Source organism: Cervus canadensis, chromosome 1 (genome assembly GCF_019320065.1).
Source record: "Cervus canadensis isolate Bull #8, Minnesota chromosome 1, ASM1932006v1, whole genome shotgun sequence".
Classification (NCBI taxonomy): domain Eukaryota; kingdom Metazoa; phylum Chordata; class Mammalia; order Artiodactyla; family Cervidae; genus Cervus; species Cervus canadensis.
The window spans coordinates 12,674,477-12,688,492 of record NC_057386.1 but is presented as its reverse complement, the minus strand read 5'-3'; the positions used below and the strand labels follow the sequence as shown (position 1 = coordinate 12,688,492).

General features: G+C 45.5%; 1 protein-coding gene across 1 annotated transcript in view; it reads right to left on the bottom strand.

The window, feature by feature from the left end:
• Window positions 1-7,892: 7,892 nt before the first annotated feature.
• FOXK2 (forkhead box K2) overlaps window positions 7,893-14,016 on the bottom strand; it is a 50,817-nt gene continuing 44,693 nt past the window's right edge. Inside the window, exon 9 of the mRNA XM_043464263.1 lies at window positions 7,893-11,107. Coding sequence (XP_043320198.1) covers window positions 10,911-11,107 — 197 coding nt within the window. The 3' untranslated portion in view covers window positions 7,893-10,910. The remainder of the gene's footprint in view (window positions 11,108-14,016) is intronic.

Sequence of the window (14,016 nt, the reverse complement as noted above, 5' to 3'; positions counted from 1 at the left end):
GTTGTCCTTCTCTTCTTATTCAGTTATTATTAGTTATTGCCAAATCTGACTTGCTGTATATTTAAGGATTTGTGTGTGTATATGTGTGTTAGAAATACTCATCTGTAATTTTCTTACAAAGTCCTTGCCACATTTTGGCATGGATTTCGGGTTAGTAATTTTATAGTTTTGGCATCCATTTAAAAATTATTTATACCACAGCCACCAAAATAGAAACATACCGTGGATTTTTACAAAAAAGATCTGCAGCAACACCTAGTGAAATTTATATATGTATGTGTATATATATATAGTTTTATCTATGAGAAATGTCACCATGCATAAAGGCTGTTTTCACCTAGGCATCTGTTCTGACTGTGCTGCCCACAGATGCTGGCGGAATATCATAGACTCTGTATAGAGTCCTCATCCTGGCCACCAGTCAGAGCTCTGTCATCAAGTACAACCTGCATGACAGTGAGTTTGTCTTCTGGGGTGTGTGAACTGATGAGGGCTAGTTACCTCAAAGGACCAGTTACTTTCCTGGGCAGGTACCATGGAAGAAGACGTCTTGATCTCCAGAGCAGACGTGTGACTCCGGGAAATCACAGTGACTCCTGCTGTTCTGACACATACTAGAGGGGCTGGACTTGGGACTCTCATGTCCAGGGGACAGCGTCTCTGCTGACAGTGCCTGCCTTCCCAGTGCCTGCTGCACCTGGCCTTGAGGTTGCAGATGGACACCCGCTACCAGTCCAGCCCAGAACAGTCAGACCATCTTAACACTATGAGCATGAATAAGACCCACCAATCAAATTGCTTTTCTAATTCCAAGAAGAGTTGTCTCCTGTTGCTCCATTGAAGAGTTCTTCATGTTAAAATCATTGTAACATCTCCTCTTTTGAAGGTCAGCCTGTGTCTTGAAAGACACCATTCAAAGCCTTCGGAAAATGGTCCACAAGGGAGGATGGAACGGCTGTCAGGCACCTGAGGGCTGAGTCCGCCCCAAGCAACCTCACAGCTTCAGGGAGATTAATTCCATCGCAGCCCAGTCGGCATCAAGGCTAGGGGCAGGGGCAGGACGTCTGTAAGAGGCCAGGCAGTCTCCCGAATCTGCTCTGTACACAATGGCCAGCGTCTAGTCTGTTTTGATTGAGGCTCCAAAGAAGATCCAGCTGGAGACCTTTTCTGTGAAATTCCGCTTCAAGGCGCTTTCAGCTGTGATGTGGTGCAGGGCAGACACACACAGCCTCTGCAGCCCGGCTTCTGCAGTCATTTCACGGTGTGGGTGTGCCTGACTCGGTCAGATGCAGCAGCCACCTCCGGGGCCGGCGCTGAGCGGATGAATTTGCTTCTTCCCTTAGCAAATCCTCCAGGGATCCTGGGCAGACCAGGGGTTAAGCTCTACTCTACACTCCAGCCCCTGAACCCTTCAACCCCTTGTTTTGCTCGGCGGCTGTGTTGGGTCAGATTTGTAAGCTCATCATGTAAATCATATTTTTCACCCCCACTTTCTACAGTATGCATAAAATAGACCATTTAAATCATTTTACAGAGTACAGTTCATGGCACTGAGGACATACGTTCACAGTGTTGTGCAGTCTCCCTAGTTCCAGAACCTTCCATCATCCAGTACTGAAGCCCCATTCCCAATGGCAGTCACTGCCCATTCTCCCAACCTCCAGCCTCTGGCAAACACAAACATCCTTCCTGTCTCCACTGATTTGTCTCAACCAGGGTTAGGCCTTGAGCATATTTAGTGGGGAAGAGGGTACAGTTCAACCCCCAGCATGCAGTCTGCATCTTGAGTCTGGAGTCTTCATTCCATGGGAAATACCTGTTGTTTCAGTAGCTTCTTCCTTGATCTCCAAGTGGGGCTCCACTTAGCATAGCTTGTTTATTCCTTCACCTCCTGAAGGATGTTTGCAGTGTTTCCAGATCTGGGCGATCACCAGTAATGCTGCTATCACTGGGCTCTTCACAACGGCCCTTCTCTCCTTCCTCAGTGGTCATTTGTGTCCTTTTTCCTTGGTCATTCCAGATGGAGTTAATCTAATTTTTTTTCTTTTCAAAGAATCAGTTTTTATTTCATTGATATTTTTCTTATCTCCTTTTTCAATTATATTGACTGTTTGCTGGGGGTTTAGTTCATTCTTTTCTAGTTTAAGGTAGAATTGTAGATGACTGAATTTTAGGTTTTCTCTTCTATAAGGATTTCGTGCTATAAAATTCCCTATGAACTCTTTTAGCTGTTTTCACAAAGTTGATATATTTTCATGTTCATTCTGCGACAGTTTTCTAATTTCTAAAACTTTTTGTAATTTCTAATTCCTCTTTGAATCATGGATTATCTCAAAATCTGTTGTCTATGGGACTTCCCTGGTGGTCCAGTGGTTAAGACTACACGGGTTTAATCCCTGGTCTGGGGACCTAAGATCCCACATGCTGTGTGCCGTGCAGATCAAAAATAAAAAAAGTTTTTTCCAGTATCCAAACATTTGAGAACTTTAAAAATACCTTTATTATTGATTTCTACTTTGATTTCCCTAATTGTCAAAAAGCATACATACTATGTACAGTTTTATTTCTTTAAGGCTTATAAAGATTTATTACCCAAGATTTGGTATATATTGGTGAAATGTTCCATGTGCATGTGAAAAGAATGTGTATTCTGTTGAGCAGAACGCTCCATAAATCACAATTACATTGACTTGGGTTGCTCAGGGCTTATAGACTTGCTTTCTACTTATTTTTTATCAGTCACCTAGAGTTGAGTGTTGAAGCGTCAAAATGTAATGTGGATTTATCTGTTTTAGTTCTGTCAGCTTTTGCTTCATTTAGTTAACGTTGTTTTGAAGAATTGCTCCTTTTATCATGATGCATGCAGTGCCCTTCTTTATTGGTGATAACTTTCCTTGGTTTGAAGTCTGCTCTGTCTGAAAATAAAATAACGACTCCTGGGAATTCCCTGGCAGTCCAGTGGTTAGGACTCTGTGCTTTGCTGAGAGTTCAATCCCTCTTTGGGGAACTAAGACCTCATAAGCCACGTGGTGTAGCCAAAACAGAAAAATTACTCTTGCTTTCTTTTGATTAGTGTTAGCATGGTTATCTTTTCCTGTTTATTTACTTTTAATCTATATGAAATGTCTTCATATTTAGTTTCTTGTAGACAACATACAGTCGTGTTTTTTGATCCACTCTGACAGTTTTTTTTTTTTTACAAAATCTGTGTTTTTTATTGGTGTATTTAGGCCATTGATGTTCAAAGTGATTACTGATATAGTTGGATTAGTATCTACTACATCTATTACTGTCTTGCACTGTTGTCCTTGTTCTTTGAAAATGTTACGCCTAAGGTAGTTGGTTGTGGCTTTTTTTGTTTTTGTTTTTGCATTTATCTTGATTGGCATTCTCTGAGCTTCCTGGAACTGGGGGAAATTCTTACTCATTCTTGTTTCAAATACTTCTTCTGTTCCTTTCCATTTTCTCTGGCACTCCTGTTACACATAGGTTATATACCTTATGTAGCTGCCCCATGGTCCCTGGATATTCAGTGTTTTTTTCCCCTCCTAGTTTTTCTTCTGTTACCTTTTTAGTTGTGAACGTTTCTACTGATACCTCTTGAAGTGCAGATTCTCTCCTCAGTCGTGTCCAGTCTACTAGCAAGCCCATCAAAGACATTTATTTCTGTTACAGTGTTCTTCATAGTTCTTAAGGATTTCCATCTTTGTGCTTACATCACCTATCTGTCCTTGCATGCTGTCTACTTTCCCCATTAGTCCTCAGCATATTAATCCTTGTTTTCAATCCCATCGGCTAACACCACACCCTGTCATGTCTGGTTCTGATGCTTGCTCCATCTGTATGAATTGTTTTCCTTTTAGTTAATGCTTGTAATTTTAAAAAATTTTACTTACTTATCTGGGTACTTTGGGTCTCTCGTGTCATGCTGGTTCTTTTGTTGCAGCACGCGGACTCTCAGTCCCCACTCTTGTATTTTCCCTTCTGTCTTCCCAGTCTTGGGGGTAGTGGTTTGCCCTGCATCCTCACCTCCATTAGATCCAAGATTAGTTGTTGATTCTCAGGCTGTTGTGCTATTTACGTGGTAGGATGGATGGAGTGACGACTTCCCAGTTCCATGGATCCAGAAACCAAAGTCCCTGCTTCATTTGAGATAGTTGTAGGGTGCCTGGAACCTTAGGGCTGTTGGACATCTTGGCAAGGTGACCTTGTACCATTATGCAGTGTCCTTTAGGTGTGGTAATTTTCCTAAGGTCTACTTTGACATTAATATAGTCCAACTTTCTTTTGAATGTTTCCAGGATTTATTTCTTATATCCTTTTAACCCATCCATATTATTTAAAGTAAGTTGGGTCTTTTTGATCCAACTGACACTCTATTAATTGGTATGCTTAGACTGTTTATATTCAATGTAATTATTGATAAGATCCTACCATATTGTTTTTTTTTGCTTGTCCCCTCTGCCTTGGTTTCCTGTTCTCTGCCTTCTTTTGTGTTATTTCAAGAAAAATTTAGCATTCCGTTTTAATTTGCCTATTGGATTTTTCCTTTATCTTTGTTCCGCACAAAGCCAGCTTTTCGGTCTACTTCAGAATGTTTTACCATTTCAATATAGAAATGTAGAGACCTACAGACCTTTGCCTTCCTCCTTTATACTGTACTTTTGTCAATACATATTATGTATATACACTGAAAACCCTGACAATATTAAAACTTTTACATTGGAAAGTTAGGATATTTTAAAGAATTTAAAAGGAAAAACTAGTTATTGTATTTCCCCAAATATTTACCATTTCTGTTGATCTCTTCCTTCATTCCAAAGTTTCTCTCTGCTATTACTCACTTTTTGCCTGAAGAATGTCCTTTAGCATTTCTTTTTGAGCATCTCTACTGGTTAGGAATTCTCTCAATTTTTTTCCATCTAAGAACCCTTTAATCTGCACTCCTGATATGTTCTATGGATATAATATTCTAGATTGACAGTTACTTTCAGCCCTTTGAAAATTTTCTAGGCATATGGCCTCGATGGTTTCTAATGAGAAATTTGTATTCAGATTATCGTTACTCTGTATGCAATGAGTTACTTTTCTTTGGCTGCTTTCCAGATAAAATGTCTTGTTTCATAGCCAGTGGTAATGCCTTGACATGGTTTTTCTTTGGGTTTATCCTATTTGAAACTGTGAATCTTTACAATTAAATCTGGGACATTTTCAGGCATCAATTTAAAAAATATTTGTTTTAAACACTGATGTCTTCCTCCTCTTACTCACTAAGCCAGTGTATATTAGATCTTTTTATATTATCTCACAGGTCCCTGAGCCTAAGGTTTGTTTCCAATTATCTGTTGATCCACTTGTTTTTTCATTCGTTATTATTATTTTGTTATTTTTAAGTTCTATAGCTCTTGATTCATTTCAAGAGCATCTGCCTTTACTTCATGGAGTTTGGTTACAATAATGAAAGTCATAGAAAGGTAATGTCCTTTTTCAATTATTCCAACATACTTCAACTGACATGTTAACTTTCTTTCCCCTTAAGAGATTTTCCTGGCACGAAGAGATTTTGTGCATTCTGGACATTGTTCATTTTATGAACCTGAGTCCTGTTTAAATCCTCTAGTGAATGTAGAATCTTTTTTTTTTTAAGCAGGCAAATAACCTAGCTAGATTTAGACTAAATATGCTGACCTGCCCTCTGTAGGCTGTAGTCTGGGGTTTGTTGTTTGCCAAGCTCTGCAGTGCTATCTGGGGCCAGTCTTTATGGGAGTTTGTTCAATTAATAAAGCCTTTGCCTTCCTTCAAGATCAATTCCAGGCATGTGCGGCTGAGGGTGAGCCCAGAATACCATACCTAGCCCTAGGGAGTTTTTCTCTAATGTCCTGTCTCCCTGGTACCCCCTTTTCTGGCCTTTGGCTAAAAAGTTCAGGCTTTAGCCTCTGCGTGATGTTGTACACTTCTTGGGGCCAAAGAAAAGTATTTCTGCCCTCTGCGCTCCCTGACCTTCTTTGGACTAGAAAGAAGTCCCCTTGCCTAGTTCCTCTTTTGAGTCCTGTCTCCAGGACTACTGCTGAGAAGTATAGGTTTTGTGACTCCCCTCCCCATGTCTCACAGGGGTCCCCCCTTTCCTCATGGGGAGAGGGCTTCTCTTGGGTATTCTGTTCATTCCTAAGATGCAGCTCCTACATTCAGGCTGTCCTGGAGTCTACACTAGGAGACACAAGAGGGAAGAAAAATTCAAGAAAATGGTCACCACACTGGTTGTTCTTACAGTTTTAATACTCCTGCTCCTATTTCTTTTTTCAGAGAACTGTGATAGATGCTTTATTTATTCAGCCAATGGTTGAGACATAGGGCAGAGTGTGGGACCTCAGGACATTTCTAGAATCAGAAATTTTGTGCCCGCAGCTTCAGTCATCTCATCAGAGGTCACCTGAGACCCATGTTAAAATCTAATTTTGTACTGCTGTGCACGTAAACGTGGAGGGAGAGGTCACAAGGGACAAGTCAGCACAGTTTTCCACAAAGGCCTGCAGTGAGTGCTGGCCCGCAGGCCACCATTCACACCGCTCCATACTACGGATTCCTTCACCTCCCATGTTTAGGCCTCAACTTACTATGTGGTGACTACACAGAGATTCATGACATGCCCCAATACCTTCCTTTCTTCTCCTGCCTTGGCTGTACCACACTGCATGCGGGATCTCGGTTCAGTGACCAGAGATTGAACCTGTGCCCCTGGCAGTGGAAGCGTGGAGCCCTAAACACTGGATGCCAGGGAATGCCCCCCAAATGTCTTCCTTACACACAAAATATGGCCTAAATGTGGGCCTTCTCACAATAGCTTGGCTTTTGCTACATGAAGAAACTCTTTATCAGTTAACTGAATTGTTTCCTATACCTAAAGGCTTCCTTCAACATCTTTCTTAAAAAGTATTTAATTTGGCTGCGCCGGGTCTTAGTTGTGGCATGCGAACTTAGTTATGCCATGTGGGACCAAACCAGAAATAGAAGCCAGGCCCCCTGCATTGGGAGTCTTAGCCAGTTGACTACCAGGTAAGTCCCTTACAACTTTTCCTTGGGTAAAGGTAGGTTATTCTCTAAGATACCTGTCCCTTCTTATTTGACTCAGTTTAACTTCAACAAGGTGATCCTAGTAACTACCGTAGTTTTTCCTGAGTGACAAGGGGGAGGTAAGACCTAACACATCCTAAAGCATCTATTAATACAGCATGGACAACAGATTTGAAAAAATATTTAGGGATGCTTCTGTTAGGAAAGACAGTCTCAGTACACGAGGAGCAGTTCTTTTATGCTAAGATGAACTGTTTTTACATTAGGACATGAATGTCAAGAACAAAACTCCCTGTGAACTCTGTCCTTGAGCTTCAATTATCTCCCAAAGAGGCCTCTGTGGCGTCATTTCAGTATTCCTCCTTTCTCCTACTACCCCTTAGGACATCAGCAATCTGTGCCACAGACTTTTCAGTAGCTGGACAATCTAAGTGTTAACAGTGACTTGGGGACTGGAGTACCTATGTGCCTCTACATTTAGACACAATTTTCATCTCACGGGAGAATGTATCTCAGGCTCAGGAACAAATCAGAAGAAATGGCAGCTACGACCATAGCCTCAAAGTTCGTTTTAAAACTCCAACAGGATGGATAACAGCCAGCAAGACTTTGTCATCACGGCCTGTGACCCAACTCCCTCTTCCCACACAGACACTCAGTGCCCCCGTTCTCCTGGTGGGTCAAGGAGCCTGTACTGATGCTGTCACAGCAGTGTCCTGGACACGCGCTCCAGTGCTACCTAGGCTTTGGTGTGCTCGGAAAAGAGCACATAAAAAAGCAGTGCCTGCTTAAGCTTATCAAAACGACAATGATACTCTGTATTCAATTAAAATTAATAAAAATATTTTATTGAATTTCAGGAACTTGGTACTTTTAAAATTTCAAACCTTTGCACACAAATCACCACTATACTTTCTAGAATAGTGGAGGTTAGGACTTGAAGATTGTCACTTGTCTCCTTGTAGTCGCATAGCACAGAAATCCCAAGTCCTGACACGCCCCACCCACTTCCGACCGTGGCCTCGCCTACTCTGTTGTTCTAGGAGAGGACGATGTGAGGGGTGATGCATTTAAGGAGCTCAACTGTCTGAGTGGAGACTCTACTAGACACGAGAGGAAGATCAACCCTAAATCATGCACGGACACCTTGGGATACGCCACATCACTTGGATCACATGTGAGTTTCCCTTTTGTATTTTTGTCTGGTTCAGGGTGAAGCTGCTGAAATGAAGTTTCTAGTCCCTGAGGGAGCTCAGAAGTTTGGCAAAGGTCAAAGCAGAGACTTTCTGAAATGACATTTAGGAACCACCAGTGGACTGCTGGGCAGGAGTTAAGTGCAATGTGACTGTTGATGTAGCACCAGGCATCAAGTGGAGCCACAAGGACACAAGCTCAGTGACTCCCAGGTGTTGAACGGAATTCACAGCTAAATTCAAACATTTTAAAAACTGCCCAGGACGTGGCAGTTTGTTAATCTATGTTTTATCCCCCTGCCTTCTCCTTGATATTCTTAAATATCTATGTGCCAATGAATGAGCCAAGACAGCAGGAAAAAGGAAAGAGAACGCCTCGCCTTTGAAAAAGACATGCTCTAGCTCCCGGCAGCAAAACTATCCTTCTCCCTTTAGATTTGAGAACAGGGTACTTTTCTTGCCTATAAACCCAGCAGAAATCCCTCCAAACCCCAAAAGTCTACATCTTAGGCTCAGAAATAATCAACTGATAGACTGGGCCTACACAGGGAAAGTCTACCAGGGTCTTTCGGGATGGTGGTGGATACGCGTCGCCTGAGTCGTCTCCCTACCAAGGTGGTCTTGTCCACTCACCTCCCCAGAGCTCACGGTCAGGGGGCTGCAGTGGCCCATGACTGACAGGTCTGGAGCACTCAGCAGAGTGACCCAACCCCACAAACAGGACACAGCACATCTGAATTACTTTTCAAATTGCAAACCTTCTGTGTAAAAAGACAAATAAAAATATACATTCCAAGGTATCTGTAAAGTGCCTGGGAGATGTAGATTGCTGCCCTGAGGTGCTCTGATCCGTCCGTGCTTCAGTCTGCAAGTTAGATTTTGCTACTGTCACACACGTGGTCTCATTCACATGATGGTTTTGTTTTTATTTTTTAAATGGCTGAGTTATAAATCCAGCTAGTGTGCAGTAATTTCATAATTTTAATATGCATTATCTGTAATAACATTGTGACAGCTCCATACCGTGGATTGACACACAATACTTAGAACAGATTTATCATATTTGGTCTTTAGGTAAATACTAAATGTTTTAAAATTGCCTAAATATACCATTCTGAGCCGTTTCATTCCACCAGGAAAATACAGGGTTTTTTTTTTTTTTTCCCTCTCTTTAAAAAAAATTAAATACCAAAATAACTACATTTAAATAAATAACGTTATGATGATGACATTTAAAAATGCACAATAAGGCCAGAGCCCTCTTTCTGTTTGCATGCTGCTCAGCTCTGACCCCAGAAACCTCTGGAAAGGTGAGTGGCTTTCTTCCAGAGGAACGCGGGCTGAGGCCGAGTGGGCCTCCGAGTTTTCATTCTCTCACCTTTGTTTCCTTTTCTCTCACTTTTATTTTTTATAGGAGAGAAGTCAGCCTTAGTATTAGATTCAGTTCTAAAAGGTTGAGGGGAATTTCCTATTACAAATCAGAAAGTAACCTAGGTATTTCCAACGCTTACCGGATGGAGGGCGCCTGCTTCCAAGACCCTCGTGTTAACAGGCAGCTTCTGCCCCACCCCAGCAGCCGCTCCTGCCGTGTGGGGGCAAACCACAACATCACGGGGCGGCCGGCTGGCTGGACGATGCCGAGAGCTGGTGACGGCACCTAAAATAGCGAACGTGTCACGGAGAAATCTGTGACCTTTGTTTGAAAAAGGTGTGTGATAAAAGATTGAATCTTTTTTTTCCAAATGAAGAAGTAACAGTTCTGTTGTTTTTAAACATACACAATACGTAGGAGACTTGTTTTACTTAGAGTGGAAAATTATGCCAGGGACAAAGTCAACACAAAGAAACAAACAACAAAAAGTAGCAAGAAAGAGAAATGGGTAAGTGCAGCTCCAGGAGCCTGGCAGCTCTTTCCGTCAGGGTTACAAGTGGCCCGCGGGTGTCCGTCTGTATGTCCGTCCTACACATGGAAATGGAGGAGGATTAAATTCATCAGGTAACTGCTCTAACATGGGAAATTTGCAGATGTCAAGTAGCTCCATCTGACTTAAACAGGACAGACAAAAGTAAATCATTCCATAGGCTGAAAACAAACAACAAAAACAAACAAAACTACATTGTTTCTTCTCCCCAAATGAAATCCACACAAAACGTCCTGTGTGATTCCAAAATTTCCAGAGTAGAAATGGAGTGATCTGAAATGTCAAAGACCCCATTATTTTGTAAAGAAAGAAAGTACACCTCAAAATATTCTAATTCCACATGTGAACAACAAAATACTGTCTTGTCTACTGGCAGCGGGCGGTGGGGTGGCTCCAGCCCAGGCCCAGCAGGTCTGCTCGCACCGGGCGTGTCCTCCCTGGGAAGGACCGTGAGCCTCTACTGGGAGCTGAGCTGAGCACTGGGCGGGGAGACACTGCCGGAGCCCGGCTTTGCTGTTTGTGGTTCTGGTGTTCAGGGGCGACTTCAGTCTTTTAACTTAAGGAGTTTTAAGGCCACCTGGGTTTGTGTTTCCAGTGCTGAGGTGAAGTCCAACCGCAGGGCCCTCTACCCACCGAGGGAACACGCTCCGAGCGTCGGTGAGAGGCAGTGTCTCCTTTTGGCACCACAGAGTTGACATTAAAGTGAGAAATGCTCTCCCGGCCGCTAGTTCTGGACGCCCTTCTCCCGCATGGCAGCCGGCGGCGCGTCCACGCTCAGGGCGATGACGAGACCCTCGCCGTCTTCCGTCTTGACTCGCTTCAGCTCCGGCTGCTCCGCGGGGTCGCCGTTCTGGCGCTTGGTGGGCAGGGAGGCGGAGGCCGAGGCATGTGTCGCCAGCATGTGCAGGGGACTCGCTGCTGCTGCAGAGAGACAGGGAGTCAGAGCAGTGCGTCTGGGTGGACGCTTGTCCCTGCCAGAGGCCCCTGGGGATCAGAAACCCCACCACATGTTAACAGTGTGAACAGTGAGTCTATGAATGCACAGCATCTGTTTATTGCTTCCAATGGTGGGTTGCCTTGCTGAAGGGGGGAGGGTGGAGGGCAGAGGACTGAGGCAGAGGTAGGACACAGGGCAGATAGCTTTACTGTTTTGGCCAAGGGGCCGCTACTGGCTTCTCCTCGACGCAGGGCCCCCAAGCCCAGGAGGGGACTGGGGTGTAGCAAGCTAAGCCTGCATCTGAGCCACATACCTGCTCCAAGCCTGTCAGGGGAGGGAGCTCCAGCGAGCCCTAGGCTGGCTTCCCCACACCCCTCCACCCAAGCCCGTCCTCTCTCTGGTCTTCATCATGGAGAGGCCCTTCCTCCTCCCGGACTCCCACTGGCACAAGGGCCTCCATCACCTCTGATCACACCTGCCTCACGCTCTGCATAACCAGGCAAACTGCAACAGATGAACCGAAGAAGGTCGTCCCACACCTAGAAGTGCTCTTCCTTCAAGTGGAAAGGCAGACTGGGCCTGGGCTATTTACCACAGCGGGGGTGGGGGTAGGGCAGGGTGTGTGCTGGAGGAGCGACCTGGAGAGGCAGCATCCTGTCCAGGAAGACCCCTGCCCCCCTACCCAGTCCCTTCGGGCCCCAAGGGAGGTTCAGGACCATGGCAGCAGGCGGCCAGATGGAGAAAGATGTGCATCCAAAGACCCTGGAACAGCGACCTCATCTCACGAGCATGCCTGAGTCCCGGCAGTGACGTGTGTGCTGTCTTGCTTCCCTGATGTTAGTAACTTGAGGTTAATGCTGCAGTAGCTCATGACAGTTTGCTTTACATGCTGCATAAGAGCTATAAGCATAAGGGCTTTACACCAAGCTTTACAACTCTAGATATTCTAATGTATCACTTTAGCTAGCACAGGGGGACTACAGAATTTCCTTCCAAGAAATGGAACTTGAAGCTAAGTGAAGAGATGGGGTAGCGGGCAGTTTGCAAACTGAAACAGATGGGAAGCCACAGAACACACACTGAGGTCAAAGAAAGGGGAGTTCCAAGACTGCCCCACCCTCATCTCCAGATTCAACACCATTCCAATTAAATTCCCAGTAGGCTTTTGTATAGGAAAATTCATATGATCATGTCTTTAGGGAACAAGGGGACTGGCAGCTGGACCCTGGTTACCATGGGGCCTCTGCCATCTCCACCGTCATCTCTTGAGAATGACTGCTGTGTCACCTTCATGGATAAGGACCTGTGTGATGCGGGGGCAGCACTGCAATGAAGCCTGGGTTCTTCCAGCAGGACACACAGTTCACTGCTGTAGTCCATGGTGGAGACACAGAGAGAGCCCTGGCGAGTTTGGAAGACGTCCCACAAAATTCTGGCTTGAATAAAAATGCTATTTCAGGAGGATGTAGCAATGAATCAGAGCAGAATGGAGTTAACGGTAGATCAGGACAAATGGTCAAAGCCTGGAAAATCATGTGGCTGGAAAAACAGGCTGGTGTGGTGGGGCAGGGCAGCAGGGCCTGCTCTATGGGAGGCAAGGCTGTAGGTGGGGCCTGGGTCCCGGATTCTCAAGCAGGCATGGTGTGGTTCCTAGGCCATGCTGAGCAGGGTCTTCCACTAACTGATCTGTAAACCCTTAGGAAAGGTGAAAGGAAAGGACCTGGGCAGTGAGGGAGCCTGAGAGGGGCACAGAAGTCTCAGAAGAAAGACGGCAAAGGGGCACTTAGGCCACAGTGAGCAGGTGGGATGTCACCTAAATACGCAGTGTTGCCCCAGGACTCCACATCCAACCCAAGTGAGTCGCTGAAGAAATAGCACAACCATAACCACACTAGTAAACGGCAGGTGTGGGCCTGGGGCTGAGGTCTGGGTGGAAAGCCTGCCTCACAGGCAGGCTCATCCCACCTCTCCAGCCCTCCATGAGCACCGAGCATCAAAATGTGCCCTCCCTGCGCCCATGGCAATAACCAGAGCTCAAGGCACCCGCCTGGAAAGACAGGCTTCCTTTTCTAAGGGTTGGAAGGGTGGCTGTGATGATACGCTACACTGGGACTCTCCCCTGTGAGGTCTCACAGGCGCCCACCAAGCAGGAGGAGCACTGTGTTCCTGTTGGGGTGCCTGGCCCTCAGTCACGTGGTGCCTCAGCAGGATGGGGACTCAACTCCAGGGCCACCTTTCAAGGGGACGCCAGGACCGTCCTGAGCCCCCATACTCCCCACCCATCCATGAGCATAGTCCACATACAGGCAGAGGCCAGCAGCTACAACCTGGGTGGTGGCACAGCGTCCAGACCGATCCTCTGCAGCCTTGTTGTGGCTGTGAATGCTCCCAAAACACCCATCTTCGTCACTGGCCCCCCAGCTTGCCTGCTTCCCGCACCAGCAGGCCCTGGCCCTGCAGGTCTCCCGGTCAGTGTCCTGGGATGCCCTCCCCGCTCAGGCAGAGACCCCACTCCTGTCTGAGTGTAACTCAGGGACATGCTTCCTGCTACAGCACAGCACCACTGCCCCTCAGAGGTGCCTGACACAGCTGTGACTCAGTCAGAGCCCCGAGCTGAGCCAGACCAGACGGGACATCAGGCTGGCGGCTACTGAGCCACTGTCTTAGGGGAACACAGGGTAGGGCTTACCAGCTGATCAACACATACCCTGTCTTATGTGTTTTTTGATTAAAGGCAACTTAACCTATACTGTTTATTCATTAACATGGAACTCATGCCTGTATTTTCCCCATAAGGCACATCACAACCTTCGTGCCTAGAACACTCCAGGCCTTCTCAGAACCAGGCTCAGAGCCCACTTTAAATAGCAAAACCATCACAAAGAAGCAAAAA